This window comes from Eucalyptus grandis, chromosome 11 (genome assembly GCF_016545825.1).
Source record: "Eucalyptus grandis isolate ANBG69807.140 chromosome 11, ASM1654582v1, whole genome shotgun sequence".
Lineage (NCBI taxonomy): Eukaryota > Viridiplantae > Streptophyta > Magnoliopsida > Myrtales > Myrtaceae > Eucalyptus > Eucalyptus grandis.
The window spans coordinates 10165545-10179941 of record NC_052622.1 but is presented as its reverse complement, the minus strand read 5'-3'; the positions used below and the strand labels follow the sequence as shown (position 1 = coordinate 10179941).

The 14397-nt window shown below is 37.5% G+C and overlaps 1 protein-coding gene across 1 annotated transcript; it reads right to left on the bottom strand.

The window, feature by feature from the left end:
- Positions 1–114: 114 nt before the first annotated feature.
- On the bottom strand, positions 115–4273 carry LOC104424763 (syntaxin-132). Its single transcript, XM_010037266.3, is given in 14 exon segments — positions 115–482; positions 1090–1155; positions 1237–1317; positions 1449–1526; positions 1611–1636; positions 1786–1846; positions 1921–1963; positions 2053–2126; positions 2206–2258; positions 2261–2293; positions 2455–2503; positions 3077–3133; positions 3460–3573; positions 4062–4273. Coding segments are annotated over 14 exon segments (915 nt in total). The 5' UTR covers positions 4080–4273; the 3' UTR covers positions 115–320.
- Positions 4274–14397: the final 10124 nt, after the last annotated feature.

Here is a 14397-nt window from a genome sequence, read left to right as displayed (position 1 = left end):
TCTTTATGTTCACTGTAATTTGCTCAAGTGTTTGAATGAGTCGCTTTTTGTTTTAGCGCAAGTATACATACAGTCATATATGCTCATAAAGAATAAGAAATCATCTAGATGTGGTGGAGAAATAATAACAAAGCAGAACGACAACATAATGCACAGCTCCACAATGTTCATCAACACTTTCAAAACAGAGTCCTGAGAAAAAGAAAGAACAGAGTGGGGGAAAAAAAGGTCGCCGCGCCGCACTTTGTAAAGACTGGTCATCTTCATCGCTCACTTTATGCCTTTACAGTGGATTGCAAGCTTGAATTATTCTGATGTGATCACTTCTTCCATGGCTTAAGGATTGAGAGTATGAGGATGATTGCAATGACTAGGAGCAAGATGATGCCAATAGTCATGCACTTTCTTGACTTCTTTTGCAAGTTCTTGGCAGTGTTGAGAGCATCTGTGCCCATGTTCACATGGTCCATTGCATTAGTCACCTGCACCAAATGGATCTACTAAGCGTCATACCATTAATCGCTATCAAGTAGTTCATTAGGACTTCCCTTCACTTGTAACTTAGCACTTCAAATTTTTTGCCTATGCGATCCCATCAAGCCCACAAACCGAAGGCTGGAGTCAGTCAAATAAGAGTGCACGTCAAAATTCGAACTCATGACTTGTGCTGTCATACCGCATAATAGAATCATCTTTTATAAAACTATATCTTGTTGCTAAACAAACACGGTAAGTAAATCAAACAGATTTGTTAACAGTCACCCTCTGCCAGCCAAATCAGTCTGTCCCCTAGTAGTTTTTCTGCATTTTAGCTACATAACTGTATATTTGTTGCTCAAACTCAAAGTACGGGAAGATTTTGACACAGCATGTCCAAAATGTGCTCAATTTTGATATGTTTTTTCCCTTAATGTTGCTTTCCTTCGTTATTGATAATATTCTATGGAGGGCACAGTCAACCTCTAAGTAAACATCAATCATTGTAGATTAATACTTAACAAAGTCCAAACTAAAATTGCTAACGAGCAGCAACATTTTACAGCGTATAGTGCGAGTTACAGTTCCAGCGTGCAGGAAGAAGCAGCAAACCTGACTCTCAATGTTGTCTAGGATCTCCCCTTGGGCTTCTACTAGGACTGCCATGTCCAAGTAAATCTGACAACTCCAGAGGAACTAATGTTAGAGAGTACACATCGACCTGGAGCATCCTTGCCTAGTTCTTAGAGAAGAAGGTACCTGATGCAAGTCAAGTAGCTTTTTCTCAATTTCGATTACAGCATCATGTCTCTCCTGAATTTCTTCTAGTGTATTCAGGACCTAGAGTCGTAGCCAATGACATTCAGTAGTGCAAAATCTGGAAATCTTAAGCCTACATGAGTTTGCTTCAAGAATACTGCAAATGATCATATTGAAACTGCTCAGACCCAAAGTAAATTTGCATGACATACCTGTCCTCGTCCCATTTCTTCAATTGCTTTCTGGAAGATTTGCTCGCCATCTCCCGTATCTATTAGACGGTCGATTGTCTAACACAACCCATTAGATTTAGCCAATTACAGGGTGATCCATAGAGAAAGAACTCAAATCCGAACATAAGGAATCAGGCTCACCTCTTCATCTGGTCTGGTTCCCGTGACTACCCAATGATGAAGCGCCAAAGATTTTAAAATGGTGTCATTATTTATCAATATATATATATATAGGCACAGTAGAACAGCTACTTCAAGCTATGACTCAAGTCTGTCATGTTGAAGATTCGCACTCTGAAGGATTGCAGATTCTTACCCGTAATTACCCTTCTCTCAACAATCGCGCGATACTCATCCTGAATCTTTTGTCTGAGTGTCTGAAAACATACATATGACATGAGAAGTCATGCCAGAGACTGGCTACAATAGACGGGTTTAATAAAAACGAAACCTGAAACTCTGTCATTAGTTCCCTGAATTTTTTTGTTAATGCGCTGCAATGACAAAACCATTGATAATTTATCAGACACAAGTTTTTGACAGTAGGGACAAATGTAATCGCTGCTTGATACCGGTGACGCACTTTGTCATGTTCATCCTTGATCTATCAACTCCTGTTCCCTTCTCGCATCCAGGTTTCTTCCGATTAGCTACATTCTGAAAAGAAAAACGCAAATATGTTAATGAGCTTTAAAGAGAATTATAGCCCATATCAAGAGAGTAAGTAGAATCGCACCTCTTTGTTTATTGCTTCAAGTCTTGCTTTCAAATTTCGCGCAATTTTCCCGCTTCGTCCACATCTCTCTCCATCTGCTTTTTGATTACTGAGAAGTTTGACATTCCACTCTTGTTACAAGTCGGATGAATTCGGAAAATTCAGATCAAATTAACAAAATCATTCAATCTTCTGGTGTTGTTCAAAGGCAAAAGATTTCCATCCAGGATGAAGCTGCTTATCGCCCCAACCACATGATGAGACGATTACCTTTCATAGCAGAGGCCTTTGTAACAGTTTTTGACTCCTCGTTAGAATCCTGTTTTACGTTCAAATTAAGCAAGTATGGTCAAATAAAACATTATAGGGATGCAAACCCCTGAAATCAGCCATGCATAATGTAATTTGACAAAGCCCTGATTGCAAAAAATTCGCGAGCGCATGCTACCATAGCATCCTAACGAATTCTACGGATGTCAGAAATATTTTAAGGTTTCATTGTGAAATCGTGACCACATGCCTCTGAACTCTTTACAAGCTAAATTTCGGTGTATGAGAAGGAAAGTGTTCTAAAGCAAGCTCCCACGTAACCTTTCCTCTTCAAATTTCACATAGCATTAGCATGTGTCTGAGCTGAGAGCTTGATACATATTGACAGCTAAATGAAGTGCTAATGATCACCATATACTACATTTATGTTGGGTAAGAGGACAGATGCTTTACACATATGGATGAATAAGTACGAGGAACTTTTATCTACGACAAGCAACAGCGACATCTACCATAGTCAAGGGTCCGTGCAAATAGTAGTCAAAGATACTGTATCTCATTTTGATGATGAGACGCAACAATTTCTGAACCATCTCCATTTATCAAGGTACACTAGACATACCTTCAGCTTCTTGAGGATGCTAGAGAGCTTATGCACTTGTTTTTCAACCTCTTGTATCTGGAATACAAATACAACAAGAGAATTTCTGTTGGTTCATGTTGAGACAAAAATATCATCGATACAGAGTGAACCGGACTAGAGACGAAGACCAGCTTGAGAATCATCATGCTGGGCCTGATGGCAACACTGGCAAGAGGTACAATCGGCGTTCTTTTATTTTTTCCAGTAATTACTTTTTCTGCTATACAATTTCAGAACAGAACTAGGAGGGTGAAAAACATATGAAACTGAAACAATTCAAACCGTGTAAAGCTCCTATTACATTCATTTCCTGCTTATCAACGTGCAGTGTGCGAGAAACTTAAATGGTCGAGTACGAACACCTGCTTATTAAAAGCTTCAAGTCCCATGTCAGAGTTGCTCCTTGGCAACCGCTCGCCCATTTCGACATCTCCCTCAGGTGGACGTTGAATTTTCGCGTCACTGACAAAGGAGTCCTAAAGCAGATCATAAAGCAAAGCAATCAGTACTCACCCACTCTCGGATTATGTGTTAGAAACAGAGAAAGGGATCCATTAGGTCAGTGATTTTAAGAGCGAAATTTTCTTAGAGCATCAAATGTTGCAAAAACCCCTGACACAAATTTTATGGCATTTGATAATGACGATCATTTCCCACGAACGTCTCACAACATGAGGAAAGTGGCAAGTTGGACAGAGGACACAGGACAGCCTTAGCAACTAAATGCAAACGATAACTTCAACGAAAACTCTAATTGTAAACCCAAAATTTGTCATTGGTCATTCGAATTAATCAGACAATATGATCAACACAAAGCACAAATTCTTGATCAACTAAAAAAAACTGCAGAAAGCAATAAAACAAACAAAAATAATGGAAATTGATAATAGATGCAATATATCTAAGTAGTTTACCAGATTTCATCAAAAGCAAGCATAATTAGAGAAAAGAGCTTGAGGATTACCGTGAGCAAATCGTTCATCTTCGATCAGATTAAAGCAGGATCACAAACAGAAGCAGAGAGAGATCGAGAGAGAGAGAGAGAGAGAGAGAGAGAGAAATGATAGGGACATGGAAGGATGATGATAAAAGGGTGTTAATTAAAATCACTAGATGACAGGATGAGTTGTTGATGATAACGTTGGACGGCCGCCTTGGCGCTCAAAAAGGCGTTACAAACAAAATCTTTCTGAATTAATCGACAGCGAATGAGATTAAAAGAGGCTTCTTTTTTTTGTTCCATGCAACGATGGCCTATTCTCTGTTCTGACTCGAGAGTCCAAGAAAAGCAAACTGCTCATCGACACTAAACCAACCATGCTTTGTGTGTCTCGAGCTGCTTGATGGCTTGGCTTATATAAAAAACCAATCATCTCTTGATTGATTTTCTCAATGCCTATTGCTATGCCGAATATCCAGCGAAAAGCTGCACAAGACAAGGCCCTTTCAAACAGCACAGCTAGCAATCTCCTGGGCACCAAGGACAGCAGCCAGCACTGTTCATGCCTTGTTTTTCTTGCCATGAGAAGAGGCACTGTCGTGATATGACTAGGCCATCGTACGAATTTGATATTTCATTTGACCAGGTCAGGCACACGAATGCCGTGCCGCCAACGCGGGTATCCTTAAGAAGGACCTAAGCTGATGGGCTGAACTTTGCCTTGCAGCTTCAACTGGAGCCCAACCTTCGATGACGCTTTGGCCCACAAAGCGTGCAAAGTGCAATTCGCTCTCACACAATTTTCTAATGGGGCGATTAGGTCCTGAAACTTTTCGAGATCTTTTTGATCAATTTCTTGTGTTAACTCTGTCGGCTAAATTTGATGGAGAAGGATTTCGTTGGAGCTTCTTTGGAATGAATTGCACTCCCCGCTTTTGTGTTAGAGCTTTCTTGGAATAGATGTTGTTAGACTAGGGAGATAAAAAGGACGAAATAATTCCCGGGTTGAGCATAGAAGGAGCCAACTTACTTGCCTCTCAAGACTAGTGATGAGCTTGATGACCCCCGACGGATTGATAGATTAATAAATTAGACTTGAATGTTCACACCGTAACTATTGCAACTACCATGGAATCGTGAACTACAGTAACAATCTGAGTAAGAAATAAAATGCAGAATCTGAACACGAGCAATTTACATGGTTAAGCAGTGTCTTATTCCATAGGGAGAGATCAACGAGATGCTTCCGCCATGATTGGCAAAGAGGATATTATAATTGCTCAAAATACTCACACTCTAGCGTTTCGCAATCCCGGGTGCACTTGAACCTACAAGAATCAATCAACGAAAAAGGAGTTTCCAGGTGCTCCTTGCTCTCTTGGATAACGGCTCTATATCACACTCTAAAGTTCTTACTAATTGTGTTCAAAACTATGCTTAAAACATGCTTGAATCAGGTGGGGCTTTGATGGCTAGAAGCCTGGCCCGAGTACTAGAAGATGCTCCATCTTTGGAGCATCTACGGTCGTCCATCTCCATCTCCGCATCTCTACAAACACTCTCAAGTGTCCCGATTAACTCAAACTCCATGCTGATTCGAAAAAAAAAAAAAAAAAACCTGAAAAATTCAAGCCAATATTAACAAGGGAACCTTCCATTAGTACCCTTTTTCCAGAGGTCAATGTCTACCACGTGTGTGCAGAAACCACATCCAGGGTAAATCGGATACGGGGTACTTTGCGTGAATCAGTGAAGCTATTCAAATCGAAAGGTACGCCTTGGAAGGAGAGGCGAACGAAAGACCCCAAAAAAGAGGGAGAAAAATCTCAAATCTCTGTCAAAGTTCTTTGGTCTTTTCCTGCCTCGCACAAGACATTTCTTCTGATTCGCGGGACCTTCTTCCTCGTCCCCCTAACTCACGCATCGGACAAGTTAGTTGGGCAATGGACGGTTGTGGTAGGTCTTGAAGTTTTAAGGATACCCACGCGCCAAAGGCCCACCACCACCAAACGGCAAAGACACGAACAGCCCACGTACATGTCTGATCGAAGACCACAAGAAATGCCCCTCTTGGCAAGCACGAAACATAGAGGACCAGTCCCATAAAGTCATCCCCAAATTCCATTTCATTTCTCTTTTACTTTCGATCAGTACAATAAAATAAATAAAAAACTCAAAACCTATAATAAATTTATTTCAAATTAAATTTTTTAACGAGAAAATCTCAAACCGATATACTTATAATAAATTTACTATCTATTAATTTTCATTAGATTTCATTGTACTTGATACAAGTTTAGGATTTTATCCTCCGTCTAGTTGATGAGTCTTCATGATATCGTAAGTATATTATTCAGGAGTTTTTTATAGTATTAAATTTTTTACATTCCTCTCCCTAATTTTGTTGTTTTTTAGCTGGAGAACAGGGTTGCCAGTTCAACTACTGTTGGGGTCTTTGAGGTCGTTGCTCGGTCGGCATTGACATAGAGCAGTCCCATTGATCCCAACGCCTCAAAAGCCTCGCCTAGGCCCTAGAGAGAGAGAGAGAGAGAAGGAAAAAAGTCAAAATGGGTTCCCCTCGATTCCACATTGAACCGGCATGTCGGTCTTAAATGTGGCCCTCCTTTGGTCTCGCATTGACCCCTTCGACGCACCATTTTCAAGTGGTTGGAGGAAGGGGTCGTACCGTCATTGATGGCCGAACAAAGTTCCTAGGATACCCAAGAAATTCACATAACTTCAGAAGGGGGTTGACCTATCATAATTCGCCGACCTTATTAATTAAAAGCATTTTCTTAAAAAGTGTTCTCGAAACACTAAGAAGACCATATGAGTTTTTGCGTTTTTTTTTTTTTTTTAAATGCACATTGTAGTTTCTAATGTTATGTGTAATCTACGCTTTGAAAATTGGAGTATTCAACGGCAAGGCCTTATTTGGTTATCGGTCAAACAGTGACAATTTATGTTCTATAGTTTTTCAGAACGAAAAAATAATAGAAATTCATTTTATAATGTCAATTAATCTTTTTGATCTAGGGAATAGATTTGAAACAAAATTAAAAAGTAAAAAAAAAAGTTATTTTTTGTTTTTGGGAACAACTCAAGAATCAAACATTTTTTTCTCTCTTCTTCTTTTCCTTTTTTCTTTCTTCTTTCTCTAGCCAATCACCAACCTCACCAATGACTAGTGACCTCACCAAAGCCTCACCCAACCACGGCAAGCTCCATTCGACAAAGCTCCCCCAAAGTCGACGAGGTCATCGGCTAGAGGAAGGAAAAAAACAAAAGAAGCAAAGAAAAAGAGAAAAATGTAATAAAATTATTTAAAAAATTAAAAGAAATCTAAGTAATAAAAAAATTTGAGAGTTATACCAAACACATTTCTATTTTGAGGAACAAAAATTGCACAGTTACCAAACATCTACGAATGCTCAAAAACTCGTCCAAAGAGCATAATCAGAAAAAAATATAATTTCTAAGCGAAAATTATTCTTGAGAACATAATAATATGCTTAACAAAGGCTTCCCCTAAAAACACTAATTGAACTAGACTTGTTAATATCCTTCCAATATGGAATGGGGAGGTGAGGGGTTCAACTCCCCACCTTCTCAAAGGGGGAAAGAGTGGAGACGAGTAAGTTTCAGGAGTGGGTTTCGACTCCCACGATCTACAAGAAGAAAGAGCAAAAGTCGAGAGTGAGTGTAGAGTAGGAATAGAGTAGGAGACCGAAAAAAAAAAAAAAAAACTAACTTGTTAATAAACCGATGACCCCACAAATTGTCTATAATTAAGAAGGTCAATGGTAAATGTGTAGGTCAGTAGCTCGAGCCATGTCAAGATCGAACATACAATACAATGGCCTGTGTTGCCTTTCTTGGCAAGTCTTCCCGACCCCGGCACGCCGGTCAGGTTACGGTAAGAGCCGCTGACTTGGCCCGAGTCGCGATTTTCTAAAGACCCTTTGACCCTGTGAAAAAAAATTTGTGGCTTTTGGGCCCCCCGTTGATTGAAGTTTCTCGATTCAACGTTGACCCCGTTCCTCCGGGGCCCACTTGCCGTTAAACCTCTTACTCTCAAAGCATCATCAAGGGGCTGACATAAGCCGGGGGCCCACCGAGGAACCGCTGATCTTGGAAGTGTTCTAATTTTCTCCTTTTTTGGACGTTTCTCCCGGGAAGGACAAGAAGAGTAGGAGAAAGACGAGGGGGTGAGATTTGGCCACGATTAGGGATAAACATGATTTCAATATAGAATTTATAATTTGAGAATCGAATCGGTGGAAATCTGTAGATTTTATTTTTCAAGATATGTAGAATAAATTTTAGGTTTCAAAAAAGTGAGGAACCTATTTTACAGGTAGGTTTTAAGTTCTTAATTGGAGGAATATGAAATAACTTTTGATATTTTTCTTAGTCTATGTCTCCGTACAATCTTTCAATATGTCATGCCGTTCAATAATGAGTGTATAATTTATAAGCACTAGTCCGAGTTTTCATTTTATGACTAAGATTTTTATTTTATTAATGTTCATATTTTTCATGTGTCTAAATATAAGTTATAGTTAGTGAATTGTAATTGTTCAAATAATAATATAAGTGGAATCTTGGTAAATCTCATAACGGATTCTAAAACCTGTGACAAGGTGGGTAATCTTCCGATATGCCATGCCATTTAATGACGAGTGTATAATCTAGAAGCAATGGTTAAAATTTTCATTTTATGACTAAGATTTTTATTTTATTAATGTTCATATGTTTGTGTGTTTAAATATAAGTTATAGTTAATTAATTGTAATCGTTCAAATAATAATATAGATGGAACTTGGGTAAATCTATTTTAGAATCTGTAATAAAGTAGATTCCAAATTATAAAGAATACAAGGTAAGTTTTAGATTCCAAAATATGAAAAACCTACTACAAAGAGCAGGTTCCAGGTAGAATTTACGCGAAACTTGAAACCGCTCGCCTCTAGCCACAACTACTACCACGATAGGAAAACAATCTAAGGTATATGTACTCTCCCTGTCGTCAAAGTACCTTTTATTTTGACGTATACTGTACTGTACTGTACATACTTCTTTCTATACGCTCTCGGAACTGATGAAAGAACACGCATTTTTCTTTAGTAATTTGACTGTACGCGTACAAAACGTGTATGGACTAATTTTAGTCAACCCTCTCAATTTTTAAAGCAGTTTACACTAATCATCACCTAAAGGGTTTTCACATTGATCATTTATTTTTCCGAAAGGTTCGTCGATTTATATTCAAAGAGGGACATTTTTATTTATTTATTAACTTCCACATAATTCTTTATAAACGTGGATTCAAGTGCCTCTTTTAACAGTTTCTCTTTTCATTCTAGAATGCGTTCTCCCTTCTATGTAATCAAGTCATTTCCTTCGAGAAACTATTGCCAAAAATTCTGGGTTTGCGAAAAAAAACTTTATGGTGGTAATTTTTTATGCATAAAATTACATAATTTTTGTCAATCATGAAACATACCCACAATTTCTGTACTTCAAGTTTGCCTTTTCATTCAAATTTGGGAAATTTTTAATAAAAACCCAAATTGCACTTATTTTCTCAAATAATGGCTTAAAGTGAACGTTGTGTCAATCAAAGATATAAAGTAGCCATGTTAGTCTTAAATAAGAATATGAAGTGGCTATGACAATTAAAAATAAGGGTCTGAACTCATCGATCGCTAGCTAAATTTTTTCAACCAATCGAGGGCATTTCTATCAAAAGACAATTTTTTAAAAATTATTTTTATTTTTATTTTCTCTTTTCTCTTCTCTTTTCCTTTTCTTTCTTTTTTTTTTTTTGGCAAGGGTTGCCAAACCCTCACTAGTTGCTTGGCGAAAGCCTACCCAGCAAGCCCTCACCAATAGCTAGTGAGGGTCGCCTCACCCAAACCCTCACCAAGATCTGGTGAAGGCCAACGCTTAAGGTGAGGTTGTCCCTCACTCACCTCACCCAAACCCTCACCTAAATCTAGCAAAGACCAACACCTAGGGCAAGGTCATCCCTTGCTAGCGGCTGGCAAGGTGACCCTCACTTGTGGCCGGTGAGGGTAGCCATGTCCAACAAAAAAGTCAAGTCTTTCTTTGAAATTGGTATAGCCACTATAAGTCATTATTTGAAATAAAATTTACTTAGGCCTTTTATTTAAGAAAATGAAGACACTCCATGCTCTTATTTGGAATCAATTACATTTTAGACTCTTAATCTTCGGATTCTTATTTAAAATTTTCCCTCCAGATTTTTCAAGTGACTATCCGTGGCATATTTAGCTGGGACGCTCTTTTGAGCTAGTTTGGTCCAAAAGCAGGGACAGATAATTTCCAAATAAACGAAAATGAATGAGTAATTTCTGTGCAGATATCAGTCGCATTCAAATGACATATGCCCGCTCTCTTACACCTTTTGGTTACCTAGGAATCACGAAAGCCACAAATTCTGACATAAGTAGATTCACAGAGAGAGAGAGAGAGAGAGAGAGAGAGAGAGAGAGAGAGAGAGAGAGAGAGCGAGCGAGAGCGAGAGAGAGATGTTTATAAATGAAGCGGAATGTTTTCCCTAATTACCAATGAGTTGTACTCATAAAAGTAGTGAATCTTGTGGGACTTTTAGAGAAGTTAGAGAAGTGTCAATTTACCAAAAGTCCCATATATATTTGGATTTGGACTGGTTTGTGATTCCCCTCCTCCTCCTTTTTCGTTTGCTGAGTTATAAATTTTTATATTTCATAAGGGACCAAAATTATAAAATGCGGAATACGGACAAATTTTGTAGTCATTTTCCTTAAAGGGTGTGTGGAAAAAAGTTCTAATAAGTATGACACAACCTAAAAATAGCTTTATCATAATCTTACGAGAATAAAACTACTGTATTTTGTGAGCATATAGTGTTTTTTTGTTCAATTATAAATGATATATTTATGAAACATATGAATTTTCAAGCGCTTTCTCCAGTCAAAAGATTTTCAAAATTAGAAGTGTGCGACCCGTTGCATTGCATGGTGGATTGGTCATTTTCTATAGCAATGTGGCAAATACGATAAGCTATTTAATTCGATGATTATTTAGAACTGAGAGAGCAAGCGAGTACGAGAAAGGCATGAGTGCATTCAATGGTCAATGCAATGCGCAGACTCCATTAATTATCTCCGTCATTGATGGCGCCAAAAAAGATTGCAGAAAGAGGAAGAAAGCATGCGGATGGGGAACTTAAATCTCTCCACAAATTATCCATCTTTAAAAAAAAAAAAAATTATGTCATTGAAATCCCAGATAAGAACCGAACAACCTTGCAAATTCAAACTTTTTTTTTTTTGTATTGATTATAACACTTTTCGTTTTCCATCATTTTCCTTTTGCATAAATAAGTTGCTCAATCATATGCAAAAAGAACAGTTCCATCTTTCAACGCAATTTACTTCCTTTTCTTCCAATTTAGTTGTCTCAGGTGGTACGGTGAACGGGGAATTGAAGAAGCATGATGCCATCCTGACAGGAAATTAAATAAAATCTGTTGCTAGTGTTTGGAAAGATCGAACCGCGTTGGTTTTTCTGAGTTAAGGAGTGTTAATGGACGTTCTTCTCATGGCCTGATGTCATTCTCGTGGCCTGATGCAATGCTCACTTGGTGGCCTTCTTGATTTCAGTGCCACAATGACAATTCAATCTCCATCCATCATCCCGGCAGGATATCGTCAAGAGAGAGCTAAGTTCGATTCCATTATTATATTGGTTAAATCGCTTTTTACTCAGAATTTTAAGCTAACAGTGCACTAAAAATTATTGATTGTTCCACATGTTAAGTATGAGACTCAATTTCTCGAATATCTTTTCATTTTAGCTGTGGACAATGGAAAATCATCTAATTTGACTATGTACATAGGCTTTGGGAAAGGGAAGGTTCCTCCTAGAAAGGCTTAGAGCAATTCAACGAGTGGGTTTTCTTGTCCTGGTTTGTCATGTTTCCATAGTCAATGCTGCAACAAAGATGTGCAAGATAGAACATATAATCATCCTCTCAATGCAGTACAACTAATATGATTAATTTAGTTAGTAAATGAATGCAATTTTGTGATTTACGAACTGTGACATCTGGGGTTGGATGCTCTATTATGAAAGATCTTGAACCAGGTTAAAGGATTTCTTTCCCACAAATCCTTAAATCTTGCCATCTCAGTCCGCATGTTTCAAAGAGAATGCGAATTTAACTTTGTACATGAAAAATTACCTTGAAAATTGCTTGGTAATCATAATGTCTTAGGGAAAGCTATACCCAATGACATCGGTCACAACATGGTTATGTTGTAGAAAGAAGTAGGGTTTTCGCGAGCTATATTTGGTAATCAAGATAAAAGTCAAGATAAAATAAAATTATTATATCATTTATTCAGATCCTATTCAAGAAAAGATAAAATCGGATATTAAATGGATATAACCCGGATAAAAATATCATATGGAGAGATGAAATAAAGATTAATAGGATTTTTTTATTCATTATATAAAAGCTATTTTTCTCGAATAACAAAATTTTTATCTCCTTCGCAGCTAACAAAAATTTTATATTAAAAACTAGATTTTTCGAAATCGAGAATGTGAAAGTTCACGTTTTCTCTCTCTTGCTAGATTTGGGGTTTACTAGCTAATTGATGTGGCTATAACCCCATTTACATTTCTTGCCATAATTGAACCTATGGCTTTGAAATGAGCTAATTTTCTGGTTAAGATTTAGATCGTACAATAATTATGGATTAATTGTTGGAGGTTATTTGTGTTTGTGCATTTGTGATTTCTACGGTAGTGAATCACAAGAAAATGTTACCATCTTCATTTGTAGGTTTTCAGGTTCACTTACACTATGTCCCGATCATATCATATAATGGATACAATAGGACATAACAATATCCGGTTTTATTATTGCGATTCACCAAAAGTGAATAGAATATAGCAAAATTCATGAATTTTATATTCTATCACGTTTAGAATTATCTTGATTAGAAATCCCAACAACCAAATATAACCCAAGAGTATACATCGCTTAATACCATCAGAAGTCATGCATTTCTTGACAGGATGGTTAGGCTCCTCAATTCAAATCTATCGACATTTGAGTGAAACCCATTTAGGAAGTTGAGCATAGAATTGAAAAATTGTTGCCAAAAGAGGGAAAATAATTAACGTTTCGTTTTCATAGTGTCATTCACCCTCACTATCTCATGTACTTTTCGGAGTCGCCTACCAAATAAATGTATTTGTATATGGAATGTTTGCTTTATGCTTCGAGTTTATCCTTCATGTTCATTCCCATTTATGAGATTGTCATTAATATTATTCCATGAAAGCGAAATTATGGAAATCAATACTGCCAGAACTATGAAGCATGTTTAGATATCCTGCCAAAGAAGTTCGAATGTACCGGTCACAAAAGTAGAAGGATTTTACAAGACAAATGCTATCGGAAATGCGTCATTCTTATGATTAGCTTGGTTTGCTGCCAAACGTTACGACATTCCCAAAAGATCGAATCGACCAAAGATATAGTTTGGTTGATCGATGGTTAGAAAGTAAATTCAATACGTTTTAATATCATTATCTCGTCAAAATCGCACCAATAGAGATCAATTACGTGGTGTTCAAGAGAAAGTAAGGGAATGAGAATCGTATCCAACGCTATACGCTTCATTCTACACATGAATCGCACCAATAGATGGTTAGAAGGTAAATTCACTACGTTTTAATATCATTATCTAGTCAAAATCACACCAATAAATATCGATTACGTGGTGTGTGAAAGAAAGTAAGGGAATAAGAATCATATCCAACGCTATACGCTTCATTCTACACATGAATCGCCTGTATAAAGTTCATACAAGTAATTTATTAGGTTGGATCGTATAATGTTCTTGCCCTTCATCTATAGGCACAGTGAGCTTATCGAAATCCAAATTGATTCATAAGGCATTTTCTTATCTTGCACAAAGAGGAAGGTGATAAATCCTTCTAACCTCTCACCTTCGTACCTAAAGTTGTTCATACGTTTGAATTCATTTGGGATGCTGGTGCCGTCACTCCATGTTGAAACAGTTCGGATTGGTGAAATTTGCAATGTCCATCTGCTATCCTAATGATCTGTGTAAAAATAACTGAAGTTCTATTTTCATCATTGACACGATTCGTGCGCTTAGTTCCATTTCTTTTGAATCCCAGATGCATTTGAGTTTTCAATAACGGATAATATAAAGATCATTTACATTAATCTTCTTCAATGGCCAAAAAAAAAAGTTAAAGATCATTCATAAGGTCTTTGGTGCAAGAGTGACACTATCTATTAATCAACCAT